The 27693-nt window shown below is 30.5% G+C and overlaps 4 protein-coding genes and 2 long non-coding RNA genes across 13 annotated transcripts; 4 read left to right on the top strand and 2 right to left on the bottom strand.

The window, feature by feature from the left end:
• Positions 1-3067: 3067 nt before the first annotated feature.
• Positions 3068-6308, top strand: LOC106666477 (odorant receptor Or2-like). Its single transcript, XM_014393705.2, has 6 exons — positions 3068-3205; positions 3383-3564; positions 3661-3760; positions 3907-4011; positions 4070-4225; positions 6138-6308. Exons 1-6 carry the CDS (start codon positions 3068-3070, stop codon positions 6195-6197), a joined length of 741 nt encoding a protein of 246 aa, XP_014249191.2. The 3' UTR covers positions 6198-6308.
• A 541-nt stretch (positions 6309-6849) lies between these two features.
• Positions 6850-11377, bottom strand: LOC106666475 (bystin). Its single transcript, XM_014393702.2, has 7 exons — positions 11049-11377; positions 10800-10982; positions 8635-8776; positions 8412-8561; positions 7515-7741; positions 7230-7438; positions 6850-7172 (listed from the first exon to the last, which is right to left on the bottom strand). The coding sequence occupies exons 1-7, from the start codon at positions 11175-11177 to the stop codon at positions 6956-6958; spliced, it is 1257 nt and encodes a 418-aa protein (XP_014249188.1). The 5' UTR covers positions 11178-11377; the 3' UTR covers positions 6850-6955.
• Positions 11378-11837: 460 nt separating this feature from the next.
• LOC106666476 (metaxin-1) lies at positions 11838-15806 on the top strand. 2 transcript variants are annotated; one of them, XM_014393704.2, is made up of 7 exons: positions 11838-12202; positions 12271-12417; positions 12488-12591; positions 13507-13672; positions 14015-14249; positions 14308-14453; positions 15489-15806. In XM_014393704.2, the coding sequence occupies exons 1-7, from the start codon at positions 12110-12112 to the stop codon at positions 15552-15554; spliced, it is 957 nt and encodes a 318-aa protein (XP_014249190.1). In that variant the 5' UTR covers positions 11838-12109; the 3' UTR covers positions 15555-15806. The 2 variants fall into 2 exon arrangements, with proteins under 2 accessions (XP_014249190.1, XP_014249189.1); XM_014393703.2 differs by lacking the exon at positions 15489-15806 and adding an exon at positions 14889-15037.
• Positions 15807-16960: 1154 nt separating this feature from the next.
• On the bottom strand, positions 16961-27118 carry LOC106666474 (poly(A) RNA polymerase gld-2 homolog A-like). Of its 7 annotated transcripts, none has more exons than XM_014393699.2 (13): positions 26593-27118; positions 23781-23868; positions 23399-23705; positions 22114-22284; positions 21856-22056; positions 21668-21779; positions 21062-21163; positions 20815-20983; positions 20612-20755; positions 20416-20544; positions 20179-20356; positions 18649-18764; positions 16961-17586 (listed from the first exon to the last, which is right to left on the bottom strand). In XM_014393699.2, exons 3-13 carry the CDS (start codon positions 23683-23685, stop codon positions 17438-17440), a joined length of 1758 nt encoding a protein of 585 aa, XP_014249185.1. In that variant the 5' UTR covers positions 23686-23705; positions 23781-23868; positions 26593-27118; the 3' UTR covers positions 16961-17437. The 7 variants fall into 7 exon arrangements, with proteins under 7 accessions (XP_014249185.1, XP_014249182.1, XP_014249181.1 ...); XM_014393696.2 differs by having other exon boundaries at positions 21668-21797; positions 23399-23713; positions 26593-27117; XM_014393695.2 differs by having other exon boundaries at positions 21668-21797; positions 26593-27115.
• LOC106666478 lies at positions 23051-23503 on the top strand. The gene is made up of 2 exons (XR_001340436.2): positions 23051-23135; positions 23225-23503. It is a non-coding gene; the product is annotated as an uncharacterized LOC106666478 (long non-coding RNA).
• Positions 26394-26797, top strand: LOC112128009. Its single transcript, XR_002910820.1, has 2 exons — positions 26394-26467; positions 26533-26797. It is a non-coding gene; the product is annotated as an uncharacterized LOC112128009 (long non-coding RNA).
• Positions 27119-27693: the final 575 nt, after the last annotated feature.

Raw genomic sequence — 27693 nt, 5'->3', positions numbered from 1 at the left:
CTTTTATTCGTCATCTTCTCTTTATTAAACAAAGTTATTGTTTAACAAGATTTTCTATTTTAAATAAATATTAAAATATATATATTTTTTTAAATCTCGGACTTTTAAGATAAAATAATGTACAAAATATTATGTATCTTCTAGGTAATTTGCGTACAATTTTAGCAATTATTTGTAATTAAATACTTTCTTATAAATAACAGTTAATATTTCGTACAATCTTCTGTTGAAATATCAAAATACTGCTATTATTTTATAAAATATAATATACAAATTTCTCCCGCGTGAATTTAAATGTACAAATGCCCAAGTTGAAATGTTCAAATTTGCCTTGATGTTTTTCTTCTAACTAGAACCCAAATTTGTATGCAAATTTATATTCTTTTTGAAAAATTGTGGTTTGCATAATGGTATTTACAAAATAAAAATAGTCTTAAAACATGATCATTCTCTCAATCAATAGTAATAATGACATTATTTTAATTCCTAACATCCCAGTTTTTATTAATTTCCAGTTAATAAAATTAATCAGATTGCCTATCCCCCCTTATATCAACGACTCCCCTGTTAATTGTTGTACTAAAGTTAAAAATCTTAATATTGTGTTTACTTCCAAACTTACATGGAATGACTGTGTGACTATTATAAAGGTCTACCCAAGACTCCGTTCTTTTCTTAGTCTTAGTCTTTTTACTCCACAGAAAACTAGTTCTTTTTATTAAAACGTTTCATATTGTAAGCATGCTTTATCTTTCAATGAAAATCATCCTATCCAAATTTGGTGAACCATCTCTGTCTCATATCTCATTTCACCCTGGCCCTTTTTTCATGTAACCCTTGCCTTTCAAAAGTACTCATACATATATTATATATACACGTCTTCTTGGCTAATATGCAAAGTTCATAAGGCTATTTAAAAAAAATTCTTCAATTGAGCTTCATTAAAATGTAAAGAAAGCATTAACTAGTGAAAAGAGACTTTATTCAATTCTGTCTGGTTAGTGTTCGAACAAATTAAATATGGTAACATGATAAAAATAAACTTAATTAATCAGAAGATATTTTTTGGATTTTTAAAAAATTTTCTTCAACTGCTGCTAATATTATTTCCTCCTATCTGTCTGAAAGAACTCAGAGAATTAAAGCTTCACATTGTAACTCCTCTCTTAATTTCAGTTGGTGTACCTTGGCTCTATTCTTGGACCTTTACTATTTTCCAAATTCATCTTTATGCTGATGACAGTCAGCTTTACAATGTCCTACAAGCACACCTTTGAAGCTATCTCTCTGCTCAACCATGATCTTCATTCTCTCAAAACCAACGGTCAAGTAATAACATTCTTTTAAAACATAATAAATCCCAGTCCTTATTAATTTCCAAAAAGCCATTAATACAGATTGCCTATCCCTTCATTATATATCGACGGCTCTATCCTCTATTAATTTTTGTTCTAATCATATCACAAGCGAGACATGTAAATTCCTTCAACCTGATGATGAGCTAAAGCTTGAAATCCGGATCATTGAAAACAACTTACTGTGAGTAGGAACTATAGTTTTAAAAAGATTGAATCATCTTTCCTTCCATCTTCCTATTCTTATTCCCGTTTCCTTTCTGTGTTTTTTCTTTTTTTCTTTCTTTCTTTCTAATGTGGTTTGTTTCATCATTCAATTGTAAATAATATTTAAAAAATATATCATTGCCAAAATTATTTAGTATATTTTTTGTATGCATTAATATTATTACTATTATTATTAGTTTACTATGTTTATAAAACTAAATTTATATAAATAAACAAAATGAAAATAGAAGTTGTAAACTTATATTAATATCTGGGTATTTATTTACCTTTGCAATTTAGTTTCAACACACAACATTTAGATGTCACATTATCAACAGCAAAAATTGTCTAAATTCTGTTTGGAACTGAAGGATAGGCCGACCAATACAGTAACAATCAAATTACAGGTTCATCACCCCACATACAACATGGAGAAAACTTATCATAAAGTTAAAGTTGTACTATTCATGCACCATTGAACATTCTTGAACCAAAGAGAAACATTAAATTGGTTCCAACGACATACAGACAATATTTGTTTGGTGAGGAAGACCTATATCGTAAAAATATATTTTATTTAGGTTTTATTTAACACCACCTTTTTTCTGACTTCAGTGTCAGATAAAGCAAATCCTAACTTACTTACTGTATCAATGTTCAGAAAATTTAGCTTACTTTAAAAAGTAAGTACCTTTCAAAAATCATCAAAACAGTTGTAGTTATTTACAACGATATACTTACATGCCAGGAGAATGTCTTGTTTATATGTTACAATTCACTTTACTGTTTATATGAAATCTTTTGTACGAACTATTTTTTGACAGTGTTAATCTGATTTTAATTGATGTATTATCATATATTTTTAATTTTGTAAATATTAAAATCTCTCTTCAAGTATTGTACATTAATGTTTAAAGCTATTTAAGGTCAAAAATTATTGTTTGTACAGAATTGATGTTATCGGGAATAATAGAAAACAAAAAAAGTACCCCTTCTTATGTAAAATTCATAGCCATTAAATGTATAAAAAGGAGTATTAAATAAACACTAATGTGGTTTTGGATTTTTCCCAGTTTTATTTCATTTTTGTCTGAGTACCACAGTACTCTTTTTGCAGTATGGGTATTTTCGACTTGTTCAGCAATGAAGGTTTTGATGAGAAAGTAGAGCAATTTTCTATGAGAGAGTATTACTACCTACTTCAGATATCGGGCCTTGTATTTTACTCTCGAGGACGATGGTTTTGGTTAGCAGTGCTCCAGTTTATTTTTTTTTTAATAATGTTGTTGGCCATAATAATTACAATGGGCTATACGATATACTTACTTAAAGATTACCAATTTAGCCTGACAGCTCTCTTATTACATATCTTTATTGGTTTCACACTTTGTCTGGCCATTTTAATTTCAGTGAATTTAAATAGAGATCAATTTATTGCATTTCTTACAATAAATGAAAGAGGTTATTACAATTATGGAAACAACTATGTATACAAAAAAGTTAACATGTGGAAAAAAGAAGTTCAACAGTTTGATAGGCAACTTATAATTTTTATCACAATTTATTTTTTTTTTGTTGGTACAGTTGGTATAGGCCAACCGTTAATTGACATGTACCAAGGCATAACATTAAATGTTTCATATGTAAATGGCGTTTACATGAATCTTCCTGTACCGATATACATACCATACAAAATTGAAACATATTTTCAAACAATCGGCTTTATATTGTTTGAAATAATTGAAGATGGATTAATCGTAGTTATTGTTTGTTCATCAATTATACTTATTATAAAATTCACATTTTCTGTTGTCAATCAGCTTCGTATTCTTATTCATTATATTGAAAATATTGAAGGCAGGACATTGCACATTTGCAAATCAAAATATCCTTCTTTTAAAACACCGAATAGTTCCAGGAAACTTTACAAAAACCCATTGTTCTTAGCCGAGTATGAATTGTGCCTGAAACAAAATTTTGAACATTTCAATGTCATTAGAGAGTAAGTAAAACCATTATTTAGGCATTATTAATTAGGAAATTATTTAGGAAAGTATAAATGCATTTGAAAATATGTACATATTTTAATGTATTTCAGAGCTGTGAAAATTTTAGATGGTATAATACGATGGCCCATGTTTTTGGCAATACTAACATTCTCTCTGGTTTTAGCATGTGCTCTTTTAACATTGATAAAGGTAAAATTAATTATTCATCTTTAAATATTTTATTTTATAACTAGATTGAAAAGTATGTATGATTTGAAAATATTGGATTAGTTAATTAATACATTTTATTTTGATGTCTTTTAAAAAGTTTGTTTAATAGATGCATTACATTTTAGGGTGACACAAGAATCGCACCACAATTGCTATCAATTATGCTTTTATTAATGGAAGCGATTGCTTGTGCCAAAATTTGTGAAGGAGGAGAACGCATCTCACATTTGGTAACATGTATGTTAACTATTGACCGTATAACAAACGTAACCGTATGAACATTTTTAGAGTGATGAAGTGTTTTCATCTTTTTACAAAACAAAGTGGATACACTGCCCTCACAGAATCAAAACATCGATGCTTATTATACAAGAATGTTCAAAAAAACCGTTAAGCATTAAAGCAAGTGGAATCACAGAAATAAATTGGAATTTATTTACAAAAGTAAGATATCTATTTTGATTAATTATATCTAATTAGTACTCCTCAATCATGAACCGTAATACATGCATAACATCTTACAATGAAAATACATTTATAAAGAGTAATATGATGAATATAGAATGCAAGAAGGTACGGAGCAGGAGTGTTCGGTCCTGGAACCAAATATTCAGAACCCATGGGAAAGTACACCCACTCCAGGCTGAAGTCCATGCAATTGAGAAATGTACTCAATTCAACCTGAACAAAGGGTAAAGAAAAAAGAACTATAATGTCGAACTATAAGCTATAATGTCCGAAAACAGACTGCCATCAGAACTCAAACATGGTGTTCAATTGCAAAACTAAATTAGTTTCTTTCTGTTGAGTCCTAGGACATGTAGGAATAGAGGGAGACGAGAAAGCAGAGCCTTTGCATAGAAAGAGCTGCTACACCATTGATTGGCCTTTAGTCCTTTTATGGCATCAGGGTTCACACTGTCAATGTGCCTTAGACTAGAGGACTGAATGAAAATGAGGAAACAATGGAATTCACCCATTGGATGGACACAACCCAATAACTTTCTAGCGTGTTTTGGAAGGAAAGAAGCAGCAACAGAATGCACCAAAAGAAGCTGAATAAAAAACTTCTGAATTTTAACAGTACAATGTGGACTGGATTGGCATTTGAAGAAGATTGGTAAAACACTAAATTCTGGAACGAGGAAGTGCCTTGGGATGAACAACTGAACCATAGAAGAAATTAAACTGAAACTGGACTTACCCAAACTACTTACAAATTGATGAATTAAGGCTCACCGTGTGCTAGTTAGAGAACAGAGGATACAATAGCTCTCAAAGAGTGTAGTATAATACTCAAATATCATATCTTCATCTACAACGAGTAGTAATTGCCTGATTGACAATTTAACAGCAGACAATTTAATTGAGTATGAGAAACATTCAATACAAACTTTACTCTGTACACTATGCTATACCATCATTTGTCATCAATCGGTATTTTAAATCCTCAGAACCCAATATTGCCAATGATGATTATTCAGAAATCGTGAGATGCGATCTGGTACGATGTAGGTTTCAGAAAACATTTTCTTTATCGTGCCAACGTTTCGATCTTTATTGAGATCATCTTCAGGGCCTGGGATTTACATGTCTTTCTATACTGACTTCCTTCCCCACCCCTTCAAAATCCAACGTATATAAACATAAAACAGCAATATCTCACTGACTCTCTCAACACGACACGCAAGAATGGCACAATTACACAGAAAACAAACACTTTGAGTGAGTAGAAATACTTTGATTGAATATAAAAAATATTTTTTGCATTGTATAAATTCACTTTTTTCCACATCCTACATGTATTTGTTAAATTTAAACAATGTTTGTAAATCCCAGGCCCTGAAGTTGATCTCAATAAAGATCGAAACGTTGGCACGATAAAGACAATGTTTTTCTGAAACCTACATCAAACCAGACCGCATCTCACGATTTCTAAATAATCATTGACTAATGGTCACTAATCACAACACATTGCCAATAATTGTGGAATTTTTGTGGTCCGTTGGGTGATGAATCAAGACATTATTTATCATTTTTATTTGACTTTGGTCTGTCAGATGCATTTAAACATATCGTAATCTTCAGTGTTGGGTTGGAAGATGGTTTATGCCAAAACGTGTCGGACAAGAACCCAATGAGGAAAGGCAGATTAAAATGATCAGTTACGAACAAATTGGTAGATAAATCTTAATAAAATCTACATTTTCATCTTATACACATCAGACTATAATACAAAACAAAATGAAATAATTTATTTTAACAAAATGATAAGATAATTAAAATAAATTAGCATAGTTGATAAAAATTAATAATAATTTATTAACTATTAACACTAACATTCCATTTGTTTTAGATTATGAATTCAGCTTACACTTATTTCAACGTCTTATACGCCATGGATAGTACTAATTAATACATAGCAGATAATAGACAGCACTTAAACAAGATCATATAACAGATATGTACTTTAAATTATTTTGTGTTTGAATTTATACAAAAATTTTTACTTCTACCTATGCCCTTCAATTTTGCAATCATGCAATTTTTGGTTTTCTCACTGAAAAATAAAGAGATATTATTTGAAACTAATGATTGTTATAGACGTACAATGCTGTTTAATTCATTTCTTCTACAAAAACTCGATAATTTGTCTCATCTTGTTTTAGTTTTGTCATTTTCAAACATTTTGGCCAGCCTATTCTCCCTCTTTTGATCATATGCATCACATTTAGTGGTTTAACATGGTGAAACACTGAAAGTCTTACATGATTAACGGCCGAACCAATCTTTTTAATATTATTAGATAATTTCTCACAATGTTTAATAAATTTTTAAATGTTTTAATATAATTCAATAAAAAAAATTGTATTATAAAATGTGGTCATAAAAAAAATTAAGCATTGTTTAAGGAACAAATTATAGATGTTATTAAAAAAATATACTCTTTCCACACGAAAAAAGGAATGATTTTTTTTTATCATATTCTAAAAGTATTACATTGGTATGTTTTTAAATGTTAAGGAAACATTCTTTTCAGATAGGTAGTTCAATAAAAACCAATTAAATATAAACTAAATATATCATTGTATTTTAAAAAATTGTGCAGTACATTGTATAATATATTTACAGTAAAATTAAAAATTTTGTACATAAGACAGGTAACTTTGTACATCACTCAGCCATAGGCTCACTAATTTCCACATCTCTACACTTAGAGAATTGCAATTCTCTTCTAATATCCTGTGTTATTACTGGATGAAATTGATATTTAAGAAGCTGAAGTAAGGCCTCTTTTTGTTCGGAGCTTATGTCACTCTTATACCGCTGAACAAACGTTAAAAATGCTTGGTGCCACAACACTGGCAATTCCCTTTTCTCATTGCGGAACCTAAAAATAAGAACGTACATTAATGACACAAACAATTTTTATAATTTTGTTATTTACCTTAAGAAATGAAAAACAACTGCATCTACTACCCTATATGGTAGAGCGTATTTTTTGTCAAGTAAAACCCTGAGGAAAATCGAATTGGCACCAGTGTAATCCATTTCGGCAATCTTCAAAATAGTTGCTGCAGAATGGAGCATTGGGACAGAATTTTTGGCAATAACAGAGCTAATTATAATTGCTTCTCTCAATGTACATGTTCCAGACTAAAAGATTGGTTGTTTTTAGTTAATAAACAATACTATTATCTGGCAAGAAACCATTAAAGTTGAAATACTTTACCTCGCAAAGAGGAATAATAAAACCTTTCATAAATGCTCCGGGTTTAAATAACGCCTTCCTTAATGCCTGATACAGATGAAAATTTAGTCTTTTGTATTCAGTTATGTCATCTCTTATCCTAGGTAAAAGGACAAGGTTGTAAAACCGTTGAGCCATTTTTTCTTTCAGGTTGGATGCAAATATCCTCGTAGCCATATAGACACTGGCTGCAGACCATGATTCAGGTTCTGAAACAAAATAGTTTTTTTTTTTTTTTGTCCTTATGGTCTAGCATATTGGCCGTCTCTAAACTTCAAGATTAAAATGTATACTTTTGTTATATTATATTACTATATTATTTTGAGATAGAAGTGTAGAGAGAGAGGAAATTATTTTGGGATTGCGGGTAAAAGAGAGTATAACGGATATTGAGGTAGGAAGAGGGATATTATTAGAAATTAGAGTGTTGTAGAGAGACTCTCGGTTGATGGAGGTATTGGGACAGGCTAGTAAAATATGGTTGGAATCAGCTATGCACGAGGGGTCGCAGGAACAGTAAGGAGAGTCTAGGATATTTATTTTATAGAGGTGGGAGGGAAGACAATTGTGGTTTAGGCGAAGCCGAATTATAGAGGTGAGAGAATGGCGAGGACTATTGTAAGATCGGAACCAAGGGAAGATAGGAATGATAGGTTGGATGAATTTATAAAATTTTCCTTTTGTGCTGGCGGAGTATTTGTTTTGCCAACGGAGCCTGCAGTAACTGTTTATGTGGGCTCTAAGATCTCTAGGGGAGATAATAGAGCAGGGAATGCCAGCGGAGGCCGCAGATTTGGCCAGCCGGTCCGCTTCATCATTAAATTAACAAAATAGTTATAAAAGTATATATTTCATTTTTTTTTCATTTAAATATATTACCAGTGATAAATAATAGTTGTTCCCAGTTACGAAGTTTAGGTATGATTTTAAAAGCTTTGGGCACTTTTCCAGCTCGGTATTTTTTCAGAACGTCACGCACCCCTTCGTACATAGCTTTAACACGAGGATCAACATCCTGAAGATTTACACCTGTAACATCAATAAATAAGCTTCTTTTTAAGATTTTTTTAAAAATATTTTAATTGCAGTGATCAAAACTTACTGGCATTATCGGAAAATTGTGACTGCAATTCTGTTTGTTTCTCTGTGATTTTTTCTTTTATTATGTCAGCCAAAGTTAACCGCGGAGCTGGGTTTTTGTTCATGAATAGTTCAAGAGCTTTCTCATCTTCCTCATTTATAACCTTACACAAAAGATATTGATAACAAGCTTAAATTTTAAAAAGTCACAAGTTTACTGAAAGGAAAAGAAATAATCCAATTAAAAATTCCTTTTTGGTAGGCCTTATTTTAAAATTTTTAAAAAATATTTTGTTTCTTAAATTGCATTAAAAAAAATTATTTTTTATTTGAATAGGTAGCCGTGTTGTTTTATATTTTCAAATGTTTTTTTCAATGTTAAGAAATAAAATATAGTTCTTGCATCTCTTTTGTTGGATATTTCTCAGGTGGATGTAAAAACTTCGTAACCTCTTACATTTGAAAATGCTTAGGTTAAATTTTTGAAGTGTTGGAAAAAAATGATGTTTTTATAATCCAAATAAAATATGCTTTAAAAATGGCACAGAATCGCTAAAATGTCACAAAACCAGATTTTTATTTAAATGTTATATTTATTTTTAAAAAATCAAAATTATGCTTACCAAAAAGAAATTTTTCATATATAAAAAGAAAAAGAAGGCAATAATAATGAAGAAAAGAAGAACTAACTAAATATTTTTGACAACTTGACTGAAATAAACAATAACAATAAACACATGCATAAATGCATGAATTTTTTAAAAAATAAAGTCGTACAAGAAGGAAAATAAATAATAAAATAAATAAGAAATAAAATATATTTTTCGCATCTCTTTTGTTGGATATTTCTCAAATGGATTATAAAAACTTTGTAATCTTTTACAACATTTGAAAATGCTTAGCTTAACTTTTTGAAGCGTTGGAAAAAGATGATGTTTTTATAATACAAATAAAATATGCTTTAAAAATGGCACAGAATTTCCAAAATGTCACAAAACCAGATTTTTATTTAAATGTTATATTTATTCTAAAAAATCAAAATTATTCTTACCAAAAAGAAATTTTTCATCTATAAAAAGAAAAAGAAGGCAACAATAATGAAGAAACGAAGAACTAATTAAATTTTTTTGACGACTTGATGACTGAAATAAACAATAACAATAAACGCATGAATTTTTAAAAAAAATAAAGTTGTAGTACAAGAAGGAAAATAAATAACTGGCTAACCACCAAATAAAATTAGGGTAAAAAATTGGTAAATTTCTGCTTTTGGTTCAACTCACACACCTCTGCCCAGAAGTCTTCCGCTTAAGAATCAAGATTTTTTTTAAAATTTTATTTATTGTATTTTTATGCAAAAATACATACTTTTATAAATTATTGATAGAATTGACCAACAGTTGTAATTATACTGATGTAGTGATCGTGGTTGGGGATGTTTCTTAATACAAAAACTGTTTTGTGAATTGGAGGAGTTCCCCCTGAGCACTGCAGCCGCACGGCTTATGGGTCCATTTTTTAGGAGCTCACAACAAGCATGTGAATCGTAGGCCCTGGTGTGCCAGTGTTCTTCCATCAAAGAAACCCATTTTTGAAGGAGGCTGGGACCAATTCAGGGTCGCTGAGATCTGATCCTGCCCCACACCTTCCATTAATGAGTGCCAAGTCAATTTCATTCAATTGCGGCCACCAGTCCCCTTAAGTGTCAGAAAAAAGTCCAGAACCTATGACTGCGGGATCTACTAGCCGAGAATCTGATGCCTTAACCACTTGGCTACCACGGCCCCCAGTTTTCAACTTTATTTTAAGTCATCCTCAAGGTAAGTTCTGTAATTACTTTGTTGGCTTAATTGAGGATGACTTCAAATAAAGACGAAAGCTTGGCAGAACTGACTTTTGATTAAGAAGTATGTCCAACCTTGACCACAACCTCAATCACTTCCTCAGTATATGTGTTTTGTTGAAATGAACAACAAAAATATATAAAAACATGCATTTTTTCTGCCTTCAACTCAAGCAGAACTGAGGGAAGGTGATAAAAGCTGATTTTAACTTATTATAGGTCGTCAGTACAAAGCACCAAGGATAGGAAGGCCTTTATCAGAAATGACAAAAGAAAGGGTGAAACAATGCTGGAATTCTATACCGTTGTAAATTTGTATACCTATATGCTAACATGTTACTTACAACATTTTCATAAAAGTCCTGAGTTTCATCTAAAACTTCTTCTTCATCTGAACCATCCTCTCCATCAAGAGTGTGCAATTTGGCTGCAGAAAATTGTGAACCTTCTATAGTTTCTTCTTCAAGCTCCTGTTGTTGCTTCCTAGCCTCTTTGAGGATTTTTTCACTAGTCCTGGCATCGACAAACTGTAGAAATTTAACAACAAACTTTTTTAAATTCGTTCAATTTTTAATTTTAACTATATTTCTTACGGATTCTTCCTCGTCTGCTCGGATCCTAGTTTTCTGCCTTTGCTTCTGCTGAATGGCATCGGCGATTTGCTCTTCCAGAGTGGGTTTTGCCATCTTCTGGGACGGCTTCACTTTTTTGCTCTTACCCATTTTTTTAATATTGAAGAATCACGTGGATTAAGACTTGACACGAATGGTTATGTTTGGCATGAATTGCTGTAGAGTGTAGGTAGTTAACAGAAAGGTTACGATGCCATGCTCATGCTTGGTAACCTTTTAGGTTTACGGAATCAATTGAACTAAAAAAAATAATAATTTGTAGTTTGATTCTCCTAGTCATCTTTTAGAAAGCCATAAATTTATTGTTTAATTTTTATTTACAGCATGGTGATAATAAATTTCTGCCAGAATATCTTTCCATTTTTTTTTTTTACTCATAGCCATACTGATCTTTTTATATTGAATAATAAATAGTATTGCAAATATGACGGTAAGCGGTTTGTTCAAATACTCATTACATTTTCAGGGAGGTCTTTTTTTATTTCTACAGAATTGTCCCACATATGTAAATGAATTATTTATACGTATTGATTTCTTTTGGAATCTATAAAATAAAATAGGTGAAAGAAAAAAGCTAGTGACTAACAATTAATAAAACACTAAAGAATGTTTTGTTCTTGTTATTATAAAATTCTCCTAGAAATATTTCATAAGATCACAAGTTTTTTTAAACTTTACCCATTTTCAAAAAAAAAAAATTCATATAGCCAGAAGATTCTTTTTTTTTATTAAGTACGCAATGATTTTTATGGCAATCTGGATTTTCATCCATTAACAAAAGTGGATTATTTGTAACCATAAACTCGAGAAAATCTGATTCACTTTTATATTATAATCAGACATATACATTTTTTAAGAATATGAAATACAAAATAAATACCAACAGATGCACAACCTTCCTCTTATCAGTAGAGGAAGGTTTCAAATTTACTTCTTGTCAGACTTGTTTTAAGTTAAGTAGCAATTTACATTTTCCACGGCTTTATTGTCTCCTTTAAGTATTTTTAAAATTAGTGTGAGAAATGAGTGTAAATACAAGAACCAAACTGAAGTTAGACGTATGGAAAGGGGATTGGGGTTTGCCATCAATCGACTTGGACTGTCTTAGATTCATGGTATGATGTATGTTCAACCCTTCATAGATTTCTATTAATGACAAAATTCCATGTTTTTTGATGTTCAGACCTATATTAAATTTTCGGGTTTGGAACTGGAAGTGAATGCGACTAGCAATCCGTTCTGGGCGCCGGATGGTAAGCTGCCTGTCCTACGTTTAAACACGAAGAACATCACCAAATACGAGGATCTAGTGCAGTACATAACATCTCGTGTGAGTGGTTTACCTCTTGACTATGAGAAATCTTTTAAAAGTTTTTTTGTATAAACAATCATATTTTCAGGATTCGAATCCCGACCATGGCTTATCCAACAAACAGCAGGGTGAAATAGAAGCATTTACGAGTTTAATGAAAGAAAAACTATACCCCGCTTTACAATATGTTTGGCAAGTATAATTTTGGCATCAATTTATAGCTGCAATAAAAATGCCAGACAAAACAAATACAAGGGTGTAACAAATATTCATTTAAAAAAAATTCTACTTTATTTAATTACATATTCTCCTGCCCATCAGATTAGTATTTGTTTATAGCATCATCATAAAAACTCTTGGGATGTTCTAGTAGATATAGGAGCATGCTTACACTGCTTCTTTGTCATTGAAACCCTGGCCTTCAAGTGCTTCTTTGAGGGATCTAAAACGTCTTACACAGCTAACATCATGAGGCAAAAATTGGATGTAAAGGATGAGAAACATACACCAGTTAGTCCAGTCTGTCATCTTTTTAGATCCCTCAAAGAAGCACTTGAAGGGGTTTCAAGGGTTTCAACGACAAAGAAGCAGTGTAAGCATGCTCCTATGTCTACTAGAATGTCCCAAGAGTTTTTATATGTTGCCCCTTTCAGGCGGGTCTCTGATATTTTTAAGAAAATCAGTCATGTTTATATTTGGTAACCCTTATACTTCACATGTTTGACAAATAAATGGCATAATTTTCTTATCTTCATTTTTTCAATTCATGAATAATCTGGATCTTGTATGTACAATTCAGTTGTTACTGCCCTTACTTAATAGTACTTGGCAATGTTGGGACTGAGCCAGTTTTCAAAGATATTTAAACCGTTTATAAAAACTATTATTTCAATTTGTAGACATATATAAGATTGTTTTTCCTTATGACCTTAAAATAGGTCAAAAGCTTGGCAATAACAATTGAATGTATTTTTGTTTTTTGTGAGTACAAAAGTGGATGATAATTTAACATATATTTCAATTGCCAGACAATTTCAAAAACTATTTTACTGTGATTTTTTTAACCCAATTGCTACATAATTTTATTTATTCCATTTTAATTTTTAGTTGGATAGATGCAAAAAATAGTAATGGAGTCATTAGACCATGGTATAGTAAGGCGATACCATTTCCATTTAGTTTCTACTATCCAGGACAAATGGCAACTAACGCTCAAGAAATGATCACAACATTGTATGAAAACATCGAATTAGATAAAGATATTGAAGCGAAGGTAATTTTATCTTTAAAACTTTAATTTAAACTAATTACTGATTAGCAGCTCAAACCTGGACATACACATACACGTACATACATACATGTACAGAGTTGAGTCTATCATTCCTCAATGTCTATGGGCAATTCCAACTTTTGTAATTTACATTAAATTACCAGTAGGCAATGAGAATCACTAACCCTGGGTGTTTTCTGGGGTCGAACCTAATGTTATCTCTCCAGCCTCCGAGGTTGGACTCCTTGGGCTATCAGCAATCCCCTCTCCCCCTTTAATTTAAAATATTTTTGATACAGAGTATTACAATAATTTTATTTTATTATTTTATTTTTTTTAATACAGGTCTACAGTGATGCTCAAAAATGTCTAACGACTTTATCAGTTAGGCTAGGAGATAATGATTTCATGTTTGGAGCACATCCGACTTCAATTGATGCAACAATGTTTGCATTCCTTGCACCGCTGCTCAAAGCACCTCTTCAGAATGTTTCGCTTCAGAATCATTTAAAAGCCTGCCCCAATCTTCACCATTTTGTCTCAAGGATAAATCAAAGATATTACTCTAAAGATTACTATGGTAATTTAATTGAAAAAAAAAAAGTATGTTGTGGTTTTAAATTTTTCTCTCTGTCCAGATTATGAAAATAAAAGGAAAGAGGAAGCCAAATCTCAGCAGCATAAAGATTCTGAATTTCCACATAAAACTAGAAATCAACTTTTGGCTGTTCTCTTTGCGGCGATTGCAATGTTTAGTTATGCCTTACATGCTGGAATTGTAGAGGTATTTTTATTTTTTATTTTTTCCTAGTATGATGTAAAATTGTTCAGTTATTAAATGTAGCTAATTCGTTGAATTTAAGTTTTAACAGCTAAAAGCTAAAAATAACTTTTTTATATATACATTTCTCTTAGAGACTATTTCTCATATAGACTTGTGGTGAAGTCTTCGTTCTTTTGCTTTTCTCAGTGGCTTTATATTTCAAGCACATTTTGCCAGATTGTCTGAAGATGGTGAAACGTGTCTGGTTGATAAACCCAGTGAGAATAGGCCGAGATAAAAGCTTTTCTTTATTTTAATCATTTTAAGAATAAAGTAAATTCTCTACTTGAATATTTCCAGGCTATTAATTCTGAAGAATACATGTGAAAAGTTCTTCTAATGTATTTCTTTTTAAATTTCAAACGTTTCTGATTATAAATATGACAAATTGTTTAGATACCGAATGGGTGGAAATTTTGGTTTAACCAAGGTTTTGATCTTGTACCAAGCGATATTCATCTAATGTTACTGTGGGACTGGAAGAAAATGCCGAGAAAAATTGAAATAATACCATAAATAAAAATTGAAATTTATTGTGTGAATAATTTTAGTGTACATTTTTTATTTTAGATAAAGCCTAGTTTATAATTTGTGGAAAAAAAACCAATAAAGCCGTGGAAAATTTATTGGGAAAATTTATTATTGTCTTTTATTTTTACATCCATTTAACTTTTAGTCACCTAACACCCACATTTTGTTTTGTAAAATATTATCTACAAAAATTTGGGTTTTGATTTTTTAAATATTCAAGTGTTGAAGCTACAAAACATAGCTGTTTATTTTCTTGGAATCAAATTGTACAGAAGAAATGATTGTATAGTTATTATGCATAATTATTATTTTTTATCTTTTTGCTGCTTTATTGACTGACGGAGGTAATATAAATTGTAAAAAGTATACACTTAATTGTATTACCTCTAGGAAAAACGTCCTGGTAATATTTTGATTAAAACTAGTGTTTAAAACAGAATAAATAAATCATATTGTTCTTTACAGCGCGAGCCAATCGAAGGTGACCACTTCACACAAGAAGATCCGTACAGTCATGAAGGAGAAGACTAGGCCCAATATAAATTGTCATCTTACATTTCTTGTAGGATAATGTTATAGTCACTAATTATAGTACTGTATATATTGAACTGAAAAATTATTTTGACTGTTAAGAAAAAACTTTTTTTTTTGTAATGAGATTGTGATTTATACATTTTTCTTTTGTATGGAAATTCTTTTTACATGTCAATAAGTTTGTATAGTAATTTAATTTTGGTTTGGTTTTTTAGTAATTTATCCAATAAATCCTTAATTATTTTGGAATGGAATTGAAAACTTAAATGCAATTAAACATCAAACAGCATGCCATTACCTAAGCTATTGAATCCTGAAATCAAACCCTTCTATATGCAAGGCTGAAAGATTTATTTTTCTTTAATTAATTTTCTTGAAATCTGAATGTATATGAACCTGCATTTAGGCTCTTTGCACAATACAACCATAATATAACATTGGATTTTAGATAGGCATATCAAAATGATCTGAGACAACAAAATTACAGGTTCAGCACTCCACAGATCTCGTGTCTAATATTGCTTTTGTATTCATTTCTTTTGCAACTTTGTTACCAAACATTTAACTTTTTCGACTATGTTAACCCTGTGAGGATTCGTCAACAAAACGAGGTGTGGTGCTAAAATTAAGAACATGTAATCTAACAAATACAATCTCATAGACATGCAAACGAATATTTTAGTTAAATTTACAGCGTGCATATTAACCCTGTAGAAAAGCCACCATAAATTTCAGTCAGATTGAGGTAAAAGGAGATCGAACCTCTAAACTGAGATTCGAGAAATGGGCCAAAATTTAAAAGAAGAACTGGCCATGTAATAATTTATTTGCGATATCAGAAGACTCGTTAACCACAATTCCATTTGCTGCTAAGTTTAAACATGATAACTAATTAAATATATTTTACAGTTTTTGACTCTTCTACTGGAGAATTTTTTTTTATTAGCTTCTAAGCACAACACAGTAAAGATAATGAACTACAATCCGTTTTTAAATAACTTAGGAGTCAATATTTAAACTGATTGACACACAAATAAACAACTTATACAATTGACTAATTCGAATGGCCTTTTTTAAAGTTTTTTATTATTATTTTTTTTAATTTGCTTTTTATTTATTTTTTTTTAAATAAATTTTCATATTTTTATTTCTTTTTTTAAATTATTTTTATTTATTTTTTGACTGAAAAAACATTTGAAGGGTTGCCCATGTAGTATTTATATAAAGTAAATTATTAACTAAAATGTACAATTATCATTATCACCAAAATAATATGGCATATCACAAACAATATTACGCTAATTTTTAATTAATTACACTTTATTCCATGTGATACTAACATGTAAGAAAGTATCACAATAAATTTAATGAATTAAATTAATAAACACCTAAGAACAACAGCCTGCTTTTTAATGTATTTATTTAATATCTGCAGTTTACAATTTGTCGCTTACTAAATATATTTTAAGGCAGGGATCACACATCATTTTCCTTATACTGTTCTCCATTAGTCAAGAAAACGGCTTTTCTTCACTTACATTATTACTTTTTTTTATTGCTTTTTTTAATATATATATATTTTTTTTGTTGTTGGATTTTTAGGTTTTCTATTTGCTTTCATTACCGTATAAAAATTAAATTATCGGTCTTCATAATTTCAAAATTTACATGGACAAGTGAGGGTGATATGAACCAAAAGCGACCGCAATTGGCAACATTCAGATCGATCACTTTTCTTGTAACTTTTTTAATGTTTTTCATTATATATTTTGTAGCTTTTCTACTTCATAGATGGTTTAAATTTTTTTTGTCTTTTTTTTATTATCATTTTTTTGTACTTTTTCCTTTTTTCTCCATACAACCAACAAGTTATTTCTAGGTCATCCAGTCTGGCTGCTCAATTTAAATATAGATTCCAAATTCCTTGTATGCATCAAAGTATGTGCAGTGGTAGTAATCAGATGGCGTATTTGTTCGAACTTTTCCGGGTTGTATACAGATTTGGCAGTATTTGTAAGATCAAATGGCTCTGAAATATAATAAAATAGAATGACATTAAAAAAATGTAATTAATTCAAATGAGATATATCTATCTGACATCTGGCATCTGACAAAAATGTTTGAAAAAGAACTCTGAAGAAAGCTAAAAAATATACTCGTCAATTTGTACTATCCAACACCCCTACAATTAGCTACTAAACCACCTATAAATTGTGAGAAAGAATATAAAACTACCCCACTCAATGGATCTAAAAGATTTAGATAGGTCAAATACCTACTGTTGTAGGGACTGTCCCCTTTTGTCTATTGTGTCCAAGCTCTGCTAATGGATTTCCTGAAAGATTTCCGTTCCTTTAATAAATACAAATTCTTTACAAGGGTATGGTATGGAGGTCAAATAACTTTCCCAGGTACCATAGCCTTTTCCTTGTATGCAGTTTCTCACACTCTGTCATCTTACCTTATTTTTAAATTTTACTGGAGCAAGTCTGGAGGATTATCGAATACCACAATGAACTAAGACATACTGTAATTATTCAAGATTTGAAAAAAAAATCTTGGAAAATTCTTTCAAGCAGAATTATTATGCCATTAATTGCCTGCTTTTGATAACTGTAAAAGAGTATGATAAAATCATATTAAACAGAGTAAGATAGTGCCCTAAGCTTTAAATACAAAAAAATAATAATAGTAAAGTAAAACTAGTGGATGACTGCACAACGCAAACCCATCTGGTCTTGGGAGCAACCAATGAAAATGAAAACAATTGCTAAATAAGAACATCAGAAAAATATTTAGACCCTGAATCGTATTAAGCATCAATCCTCCTTAGAATCAATAGTAACAAGCTTGGTAAGAAGACAAATAAACAATCATGAAACGTAATAGGTGCCAGGCATTCTAGTCATCACTTTCACTAGGACAAGCAGTAAGATAAGTGAATGGCATATTGAATATGGTGTGAACAAGAGAAACTTGAAGTTTATTTGTAGTCAGTGAAGTTAGCTTCAATTATAAAGCCAAAATTATTGCCATTCTGGGTCCTTTAAAAAGAAAAAATCTACAATATACATTTGGAAATATATAATACCTTCAATGCATAAATACTTCCAATGATGAGGATCATTCTTCACACTGCGGACGTTTCTGCATTCCTCAATGGGAACAATAGACGCACACCTTACTGATATTGCATACTGCATAAAGCTGAAAAATTCAAAACAAACATTAAAACATGGCCATCTTATCTTTATTTTCTAGGAGAGTACAGAGAACGATATTGAATCTTGTGTTGTTAATGATATTAAATATGATTGAAAGGTAAGAAAATACTAGTGTGTTCAAAATTTGTAAAAAAGTTAGAAGTTTTAGAAAAGAGATTTTACTTAGGGTTATATAATAATGTACAATGCTAACCACATAAATACAAACGTATGTAATCGGTTGAAAATAATAAGCATAAAACTCTTGTAGTTTAGTTTTTCTGATCAACCTGGACTACCTATCTTTGCTGTCTGCCATGACAATCAAAGATAACTATTCTAGGAAATAATAATCAAGGATAAAAATTCTAGGACAATCAGAAAACAAAATTACAGGTTCCTTGCGCCCCACAAACCTCAACAGGAAATCTTACAATTTTTCAGAACAAGTGTGTTGAGAAACCATATAGCACATAGGGACATAGCTCAGATATTTTTTCAATGCTTTATATATTAATTACATGTAAGTTTAACTAGTGTGACCAGTGGCCGGCCAAGCTATTAGGGTGTCCAACTCTCATATTTGCTGTGCTTGGATCTTTGTTCAAATCCTAACATAGTACATGGACTTTTATTTGAGAATAATTGAAAAAAAAGTAATTCTGTCCCGTTGTTCATGACATCCAACAGGTAGTTAAGCTCTCCATTACAAAAATTACTTTTTTTAAATTTCAGTCAAATATTTCCTATAGGAACCAACAAAAAATTAAATCTTTATGGGACAAATACTTGGCTGGCTCCACCATTTTATTTGGTTCAATTAATTACCCAGAAGGGAAAAAAACTAATTATTTTGAAGAATTATGGATTTCTTCTTGAGGTCTGCAGGATGATAAACCTGTGATTATTTGGTCATTTCCAATCATTGTGCTCTGTCCAGCCATGATGTTTCGGTCTGTCAGGTCAAAATGATTGGAAATGAACAAAATTTCAAATTTGGCAAAAGTCAAAATAATTGTGGAAGAGGTTTTCGACAATTATTTAAAAGAGAGGTACTAGCATAAAAGCAAGATATCATGCAACTGGATGAAACATAGCCAACTACAATGGTTCATATTGGGATGTATTTTGAATATTATGTAATTTTATTTAGATAAAACCTATTTTTTGTTTTTTTTATACACCCTATTGTGTCTTTGTCTTTTACCCTAGATACTTTATAAGGAAATAAATCTAATTTCTGTGGAGTTTCAATCTTCATGGAGGTCACTAGACAGGTGAAGAAAGGAAAAGAATAATTGTTGGGTTCACCAAGCTTAAATCTAATTTCAGGTTAATTATATTGGGACAGATAATAAAACTATGTAAACTCAAAACACCTGTCATCCCTCCACCCATAAGAGTTAAAAAATACTCACTCAAAAGAAGCGTAATATTGAAAAAATTGTAACAATAATTCTCCTAGTGGTTGTTTGTTGTTGGAAAAATATGGCTCTAGTTCTTCATGGATATCGATTGTACTGATGTCACAAGTTGAATTGAATTTTTCTTTATAAATTGAATGCAAGCAAGGAAGAACTTTAGGACTCACTCCGCCTGAATGGTAAACATCTCATTAAAATGGTTTCTCTTAGGAAAACATGATAATTACTCACATTGTAAAAAATGAATGACCATTAGAGCAAGGGAGTAACTTGATATTGTCATGTTTTTAGCATCGTTGATATTATGCCATTGTGCCCAAAGCTTGACTATGACAATTAAAGGTTTGACACGCCAATCCACTATGAAAACAGTACTTTTATATAGAGTATTAACATTATGTCGTTATTGTTGAATGCTCTAACTTACTTCTTCCATAACAATATAAGAGATGTGTATTTCGAATGCCAACTGAATTGTTGCAATTCAGATCCACTTGTAAACCTTGTTTACAATCCCGAAACTTTAAAAGAGGGACTTTGGCCTGAATAAGTTTTAACTTTTCAACAAAATCTAAAATTTATCTTTGTATTACAATTTTTTGTTATATAATCTTAGAAAAATAATTTTACCGCAGTGTTCCAACAGTTTGTAAATGTCACTGAGATAAGAAATGGCCTCACTTCGCTGATCAACCTCAACATGTCTTATAAGTAAGCACATATCCACATCACTGCATTCACTACCAAAGCCGCTCATAGTTGAGCCAACTAAATACAATCCATATTTCGGGAAGTAAGTCTACAAAAAACAAAAAAATTTTTTTTTCAAATCACTATTTGCTCTAATAGCAATAGCAATCGAACATTTGATCTTCACCTTTATATAAACATACAGACATTTCCATAAGCCCATTTTTCTTCTGTAAGTTTCTTCAGTTTGTTGACTTGTAATAAATTTTTTCCAAATAGCCTGAGAGAGCTGTAATTGTTCAAAATCATTTTACTACGTATCTAGTTTTAGAAGATAAACAAAAATTATTCTAAGAATTTTATTCAATGGATAACAAATATTGTGACAGAAGAAGCTTTAGCTTGTTTTATATATATAATCTTTATAAAATTTTAAGTTATTGTTGGAATACAATATCACTTAAATGTGAGATTTTCTTTAATGGGTAATTCATTTCCAATATTTAATTATATATCATATCCAATTAGCAATATTACTTTTTAGACCCAAGCAGTTTTTTCTTAAGGTTGTTACTTTAAACCACACACTTCTGTTCTAAATAATTATCCAACAATTATTCTAAATAATAATCAGTAACTGTTTAAACAACTTGTAAATAAAACTTTTTCTCATATCTTTGTATTCTTAGTCAGATATTATTAACTGAAAATTCAACAAGAAAAGCCACTTAAAAAAAAAGTTCAAGTTTTTTTACATGTTAGAAGGAAAGGTAAAAAACATAAGTTTTATTACTTGGTCCCAAATTGATCCACAGTTAAGTCCCTCTGGTGTGTGTTTAACTTCCATTAAATGAGCTCTGTGTAGAAAACGATCAGGGGCAGTATAAAATGGTGCAAACATTGAACTGAAATTTATAAAATTACTAATTACTAAAGTGGTAGCAACTGTATACAACTTGAAATTTTGCATAAATGTAGTACTTGGGTGGAAAGGGAGATGGGACATTAATCATTATATTGTTCATTCGGCGAGTTCTGTACCCCCCCATCGGGGGACTTCGAGGATAATTGTTCATACGCCTTTTTGGATAACTAGACACTTCATTCCTCCTCTCATTTCGTTGCTGATTTCTATTATTTCCATGCACTGTATGCTTCTGATTTTGAATTTCATTTAATCTCCTAGGTTACATTTTATAATTAATAAATTATTAAAATTTATTTACAATGCTAACTTACGTGACAATTTTACAGTCACTATTGCTTGACTTGTCACTTGAATCATCTTTAAGGCCATCAGCAAATGTATTTTGTAAACAGGGATTTTGGTTTGATCTTGACGTACCATTTTCACCAGATTCTTCTGTTAAAGCAGTAGGGATACATGGTGCAGATATAACATGGTTTAACCTGAAAATAATGCAGGATTATATTATGATGAACGAAACTGTTACAATATAAAAGTCTTTGTTCAAACAAATTAAGTGCATGATAATCAAATAAATGCAATAAATTACTGTATAAAATATGTACGTTTTAAAATTACAAATGATTCACTTTATTTTTTTTTATATATATGTATATTTTCTATACGATTCAATGCTGGTAATCAGTATAGAAAAGATGTTACCTCAACATTCAAATAAGAATAATATTAACTTATAAATCATTAATGGAAATTAGGAAATCTGAAAAATGTGGAAGTTTCAAACTGTAAAATTATAATCAAGACAATTCTAAGATATTACACTTGTAGAGGGCCATGTTTTGTATTGGCTGCTGTTAAATGAAAGCCAGCTTTTTTTTTTTAATTTTTTTAAATTTTTTTTAAACTACGTACATCTTCAACCATGGCCTCAAAGTCTTTTGAGAATTTTGTTCTTCATCTTAGTTACATAAGTCAGAATTTCTAAACTTTACAGAAATTGAGTTGCTTATTAAGGCCCTGATCCACAGGACCACTCCACATGGTTAGTTCTTAACTATTTTCATTGTAGGAAAATTGAATCCCTCCACTAGTTGTAGCGATTGCGTTATCACATCAAGTTTACAGTTTTAAAATTTGAATAAGTAAATAAAAAAACATTTGAAATCAGCTGACAGTAAATTTGGGTATGTACCTTTTTTGTGAACTACTAACTAATGGTTTAGATTAACACAATATTAATTTTCTTGAAATTCATAAATTCAAATAGGCCAAAAAAAATATGTTTAACATTAAAAGTGCAAAAGTTTTTAACACAATAGTCTCCTTTAACAAAGTATTAATTACTTAAAGAGAACCTGACAAAAGAATGTCTAGTAACAATTGTTTTTTTGTTTTGTTTTTTGTTTGGCATTGCCTTTGTAGAAAGAGAAAAATAATGTAAGAAGTTTAAAATATTTGTCAAGTTGTGGATCTTTTATCAGAGTGAAGTATTATCAAACAAAGAAACGAGCTATAGACTTAACTCAGAAAAGACATACGAAGCCAAGAACCATGTAAAGAAGAAAAGAGAAACGAAATAGGAACAAAGAAAAATACCTTTTGGGTTTGTTCTGATTTCTTGAGCTCCAGTTTTCTCTTTTAGAAGTATTATAATATGTTTTTCCGTTGTGTGAAGGAGGCATTACATGTTTGGTTGATCCATTGTGAGAAAAGTTGATGGCACCGTGAGGTGGGAAAAAGTATTCTTTTCTCTGTGCATACTCTCCGTCCATGATGTGTATCAAGTCTAAACCAGAAGAACTAGAGAAGTGTCGACCTTCATTGAGGGTTGCCTGGGAAGTTAAGTGTACAGCATGTGTTGTAGGATACATCGCATTGTACATAACCAGAGTAGTGTGTATACCTGTACAACTTGATAAATTAATTGTTACTTTGCAATAAAACAATTTAATATGTAAGATAAATGTTATTTCAATACCCTGAATTTCTCACTAGACGATGTTGAGCATGGTAAGCGGAAATTGACAGTAAATACTTAACTACCCGATGGTCGAAACTTTTCAGTCCTGAAAGATAATATTCACAATTTAAATTTAAAATAAAGGGACAAGATGTTTAATTGATTCCAAAATTTATGTTTAAAAAGTATTAAAATACAAATGTATTTTTATGAACGCAAAATATATTTTATTTTGGCACTGGCTGCTTAAATTAAGATATTTTTTAAATGTGTATTTGTTAAGAACTGTTATAGCCAGAAATTTTTTTTATAACAACAGAAACAAAATCATTGCACAATTTTTTTGTGGAAAAAACATTGTTTTTTAAATTATAAAACACATATGTTTGCCCACTCTGAATGGCTTTTAGTTTTTTTTCCTTCCTTAAAAATATATTTTTAAAAAACGAATTTTAACAAATAAAATATATGTAAATAACTAACTATAATAAAAAAATAAATAAATAAACTTTTAGTTCTCTTGAAACAGTTTTAAACAACCTTTTTTGCGTGTGACATTGCATGAAAACATATTTTTATTGAGCTGACAATATTTAAATTCTTATTCATCATACCTTTCCTCCAGACATAAACATTTCAACTATTCATGTTTTTGACAATTATAGAAAATGGTCAGAAAATGAAAAGTTTGATTTTCTTGTTATTCCCAAAAAATAAACATACACCTATAATTATTGAACTAACAATCTTTATTATGAAAACATGAAATGTACATATTTAAAAATATGGACACATGAACCATTTAAATATGCAAGCGGTCAGGTGGATAAAAAAAAAGGTATTTAACGCAACAAATAAAATAACTCACAGGGTAAAAAATATATATTACGACCAACAAAGAAAAAAAAAAACTTTTAGAGTATTTGATTGAACTATTATCATAATAATGTATTTTATCGAAATTGTACTGTAAGATATTTGCACAAAACAAGTTGGGGGAAAATCAAGATTTTCATTTAATTTTTTTGTTTTCAATGTTTTTTAAATATTTTATTGAAAAGGTTGTATGAGAAAAAAAATTAAGTATTCCATACATTTACTTATTCTGTAAACTTCAGGCTCCTTGGCTTTCTCACTAGTGCCAATGAGTCATCTCCCAAGTACAGTACATCAGACAATATTAATAGAAATGCAGTAGACTCTTGTTATCTGGGGGGATACGTTCCAAGCAGCAACGCGCATAATAGGAAACACCTTGAATTTCAAGCTTTGAAGCATTTTTTTCCATCTGCATACCAATGCACTTTCTGTTTTTTTGTCCCCCCCCCCCAATGAGAATTCAATTATGCTGCTGTTTTTATGTGCTTTACCATGATCCCACTTTCCTCTAAAACTCAATAGGGAGGCACCCGCTGATTAATGAAAACGTAAATAACGAGAGTCTATTGTACATTCCAACTTTTAATTATATACATTCTACCTAGCAATTCTTTGTTTTTACAGAGATTTGGATTGGAGAATATCCCATTTGAGCTGCTGAGAATGGGCCAGGAGCCCAAAACATACAGATTAGTGAAATATTTATGGCATGGAACACTTGAACTTTCCTTCTTTCCTCTCATTTCTGACTATTAATATAACAAAAAATTAATTAAAATTTGTTTTGAATATGTAAAATCAAAACTTTTTTTAAAATTCAGACGTTTGCACTAACGACTATGTAGAGTTATCGACTGATGTTGCATAGTGTAAGATGTCTACCCGGTGTACAGTTAAACAAGAAGAAACTGCAATCACTTGCCAAGCTTTCGACCTTTAAAAGGCCAATATCAGGGCAGTATTTTTCTTCTTTTTTTGATCATACACCAGTTAGCACTAATGTGTGGTGTTTAGCGACCTTTAGTTAATAATTATTTGGAGAACGTGACACCACCAGACCGCATCTCACAATCTCCAAATAATCATTAGCACTAATGTTTGTCGCACGTCATACTGCAACAGTATGGATTTTTTGTTTAAATAATAAAATAAATTTAATTGCAAATAATAATTCAGTTAATTCCAACACTGTTTATGTCGTTGTTGATTATACAAAAGAAATCAGATTTCAGTACGAAGAGCAGGATTGAAATGGCAAATTGCAGGTTATCGCCTGAAGATCTGTGATGCTGAATTAATTTTGTCATATTATTATTATTATTTTAAATTTGTTATTGTATAAATAATGAAATACAACCGATCATTACAAATTATTTTGAAAAATAAATAATTCTATTTATTGAATTCTTTTTTCTAAGAAGATTAAAACATATTTTGTTGTACATTGTTGGAAAAAGTAACACGTTCCAACCTTATGTTTATTTAAACTGTTAAAAATCTTTACAGATAAAAGAAGTGTGTTAACTTTTGAAGAAAGTTTTCCACCATTTTTTCCGAATAAAAACAGTTTCATGGATTATAGCGTCACGTTTGAAATGATCAGTTTATTTTATTAATATGTCAATCGGAATGGTCGTGATATTAAAGGAAATAATTAACTTGATTACAAAGAACGGCGTTTGAAGAAATAATTTGGTTTTCCTTTAGAAATCTTCGGCCAGCTCCTACCGTTGACCTTGGCTCTTCTCCAACGAAGACTCGAATGATTTAAAAGCGCACCGGTAAATTCAATAACCAAGAAAAATAATTACCGGACGATCCAACAGGTGGATAAAATCCTCTTAATATACAAACAGTTAAAAAAATAATCTAATGCATTTCTATTATTTAGAAAGAATCCGTATTCAATGAAATGATGACCTATTTGTGTAATATTGAGAGATTTACTTACTGTAGATTCCATGAGTCGTCTCTTATCTCCCTTCCGTGACGGCCTTTACCTATGTACTGTGTTGGTTTATTATTAAAGTCGTTTCGAAGCTCACCCTTCAGAAATGCCTTGTCAGTTGGAAAAGGAAGAAAACACCATTTGCCTGAATACGGAAAATTTGGTCTGTCTCGCCATCACAGATAATGGCACGGGTACAATTTGAAAATATCTGCCCCGCGGTACACGGTGGGAAATTGTGAACTTTGCCTTCCTTGGTCCATTTTCTTGTTGTGATTTGGTCTGTTTGTTTCCGAAAGATAATTCGGGATTAAATCGCTTCTTATTCTCGAAAAGTGTGGCGAATTTTTATTTTATTTGTCTTCCTTTTCTCATCTGTCTCGCTCTCCCTCTTTCTTTCTCTTTCTGTTGTATGTAATACGGCCTTTATTCTAATTATGTGATGGCGGAGTTGTTTTTCTCTAAATGGGGAAAAATAGATAATTTTTTCTCTCAAAAATATAAAGCTAACTAAATATGGACACAATTTATTTTTGACATTATTCAAAACCGATCATAACACTAACATGTGATGATACTCTACTTTATACTTCGATTATAAACAATTTGATAAATGCAAGAAAATTTAACTACACTGTCTACATGAAAAGTGCCTATGTTTTCTTCTTTTTTCAATTGAACAAGATTGAAGATTGAAGTTTTCTGAATTATCCAATTCATTTACAAAGTTTATGAAGTACATTTAAACGGAATGTTTCTTGATAAAAAAAAAAAAGCAAAGAAAAAATTAAACATAATTTAAAAATGATAGAATATTATTTTTTGTTTTCCTATCGATCCATAATAAATTACTTATTTCTTTAATTAAAAGAAAATACAGTATACATATACCTAAAGGAACGAAATGGACATGTTGTTTTGATGTATGTCACAGATTGGTCAGAAAAACAATGACACATAAAAAACCAAAATACACAGATACAAACACTCCCATATGTATCTTGTAAGCAATTAAAAGAAAATAAAGTATATATATAATATTTTTTGTTTTATTTCTGTTCTATACTGTTTTATGTTGCATCATATACTCCCTGTTATAATCAG

Source organism: Cimex lectularius, unplaced genomic scaffold (assembly GCF_000648675.2).
Source record: "Cimex lectularius strain Harlan isolate CLEC.00 unplaced genomic scaffold, Clec_2.1 scaffold415, whole genome shotgun sequence".
NCBI classification, from domain to species: domain Eukaryota; kingdom Metazoa; phylum Arthropoda; class Insecta; order Hemiptera; family Cimicidae; genus Cimex; species Cimex lectularius.
This window is presented reverse-complemented; position numbering and strand designations above follow the sequence as displayed.

What these genes read in the sequence shown, in the direction of transcription:
- LOC106666477 (XM_014393705.2), top strand. Translation starts at nt 3,068, where the DNA reads ATGTGGAAAAAAGAAGTTCAACAGTTTGATAGGCAACTTATAATTTTT. An exon ending in TAACATTAAATGTTTCATAT is followed by an intron (nt 3,206 to 3,382) that starts GTAAATGGCGTT and finishes GTTGTCAATCAG; the next exon opens with CTTCGTATTCTTATTCATTA. An exon ending in GAGAACGCATCTCACATTTG is followed by an intron (nt 4,012 to 4,069) that starts GTAACATGTATG and finishes GAACATTTTTAG; the next exon opens with AGTGATGAAGTGTTTTCATC.
- LOC106666475 (XM_014393702.2), bottom strand. Translation starts at nt 11,177, where the DNA reads ATGGGTAAGAGCAAAAAAGTGAAGCCGTCCCAGAAGATGGCAAAACCC. An exon ending in ACAATTTTCCGATAATGCCA is followed by an intron (nt 8,562 to 8,634) that starts GTAAGTTTTGAT and finishes TTGATGTTACAG; the next exon opens with GTGTAAATCTTCAGGATGTT. An exon ending in ACAACTATTATTTATCACTG is followed by an intron (nt 7,742 to 8,411) that starts GTAATATATTTA and finishes ATTTTGTTTCAG; the next exon opens with AACCTGAATCATGGTCTGCA.
- LOC106666476 (XM_014393703.2), top strand. Translation starts at nt 12,110, where the DNA reads ATGAGTGTAAATACAAGAACCAAACTGAAGTTAGACGTATGGAAAGGG. An exon ending in TGGACTGTCTTAGATTCATG is followed by an intron (nt 12,203 to 12,270) that starts GTATGATGTATG and finishes TTTGATGTTCAG; the next exon opens with ACCTATATTAAATTTTCGGG. An exon ending in TGCAGTACATAACATCTCGT is followed by an intron (nt 12,418 to 12,487) that starts GTGAGTGGTTTA and finishes TCATATTTTCAG; the next exon opens with GATTCGAATCCCGACCATGG.
- LOC106666474 (XM_014393696.2), bottom strand. Translation starts at nt 23,685, where the DNA reads ATGTACAATGCGATGTATCCTACAACACATGCTGTACACTTAACTTCC. An exon ending in GTCTGTATGTTTATATAAAG is followed by an intron (nt 20,984 to 21,061) that starts GTGAAGATCAAA and finishes TGTTTTTTGTAG; the next exon opens with ACTTACTTCCCGAAATATGG. An exon ending in GAAGTATTTATGCATTGAAG is followed by an intron (nt 17,587 to 18,648) that starts GTATTATATATT and finishes ATTATATTTCAG; the next exon opens with AGCCATTTGATCTTACAAAT.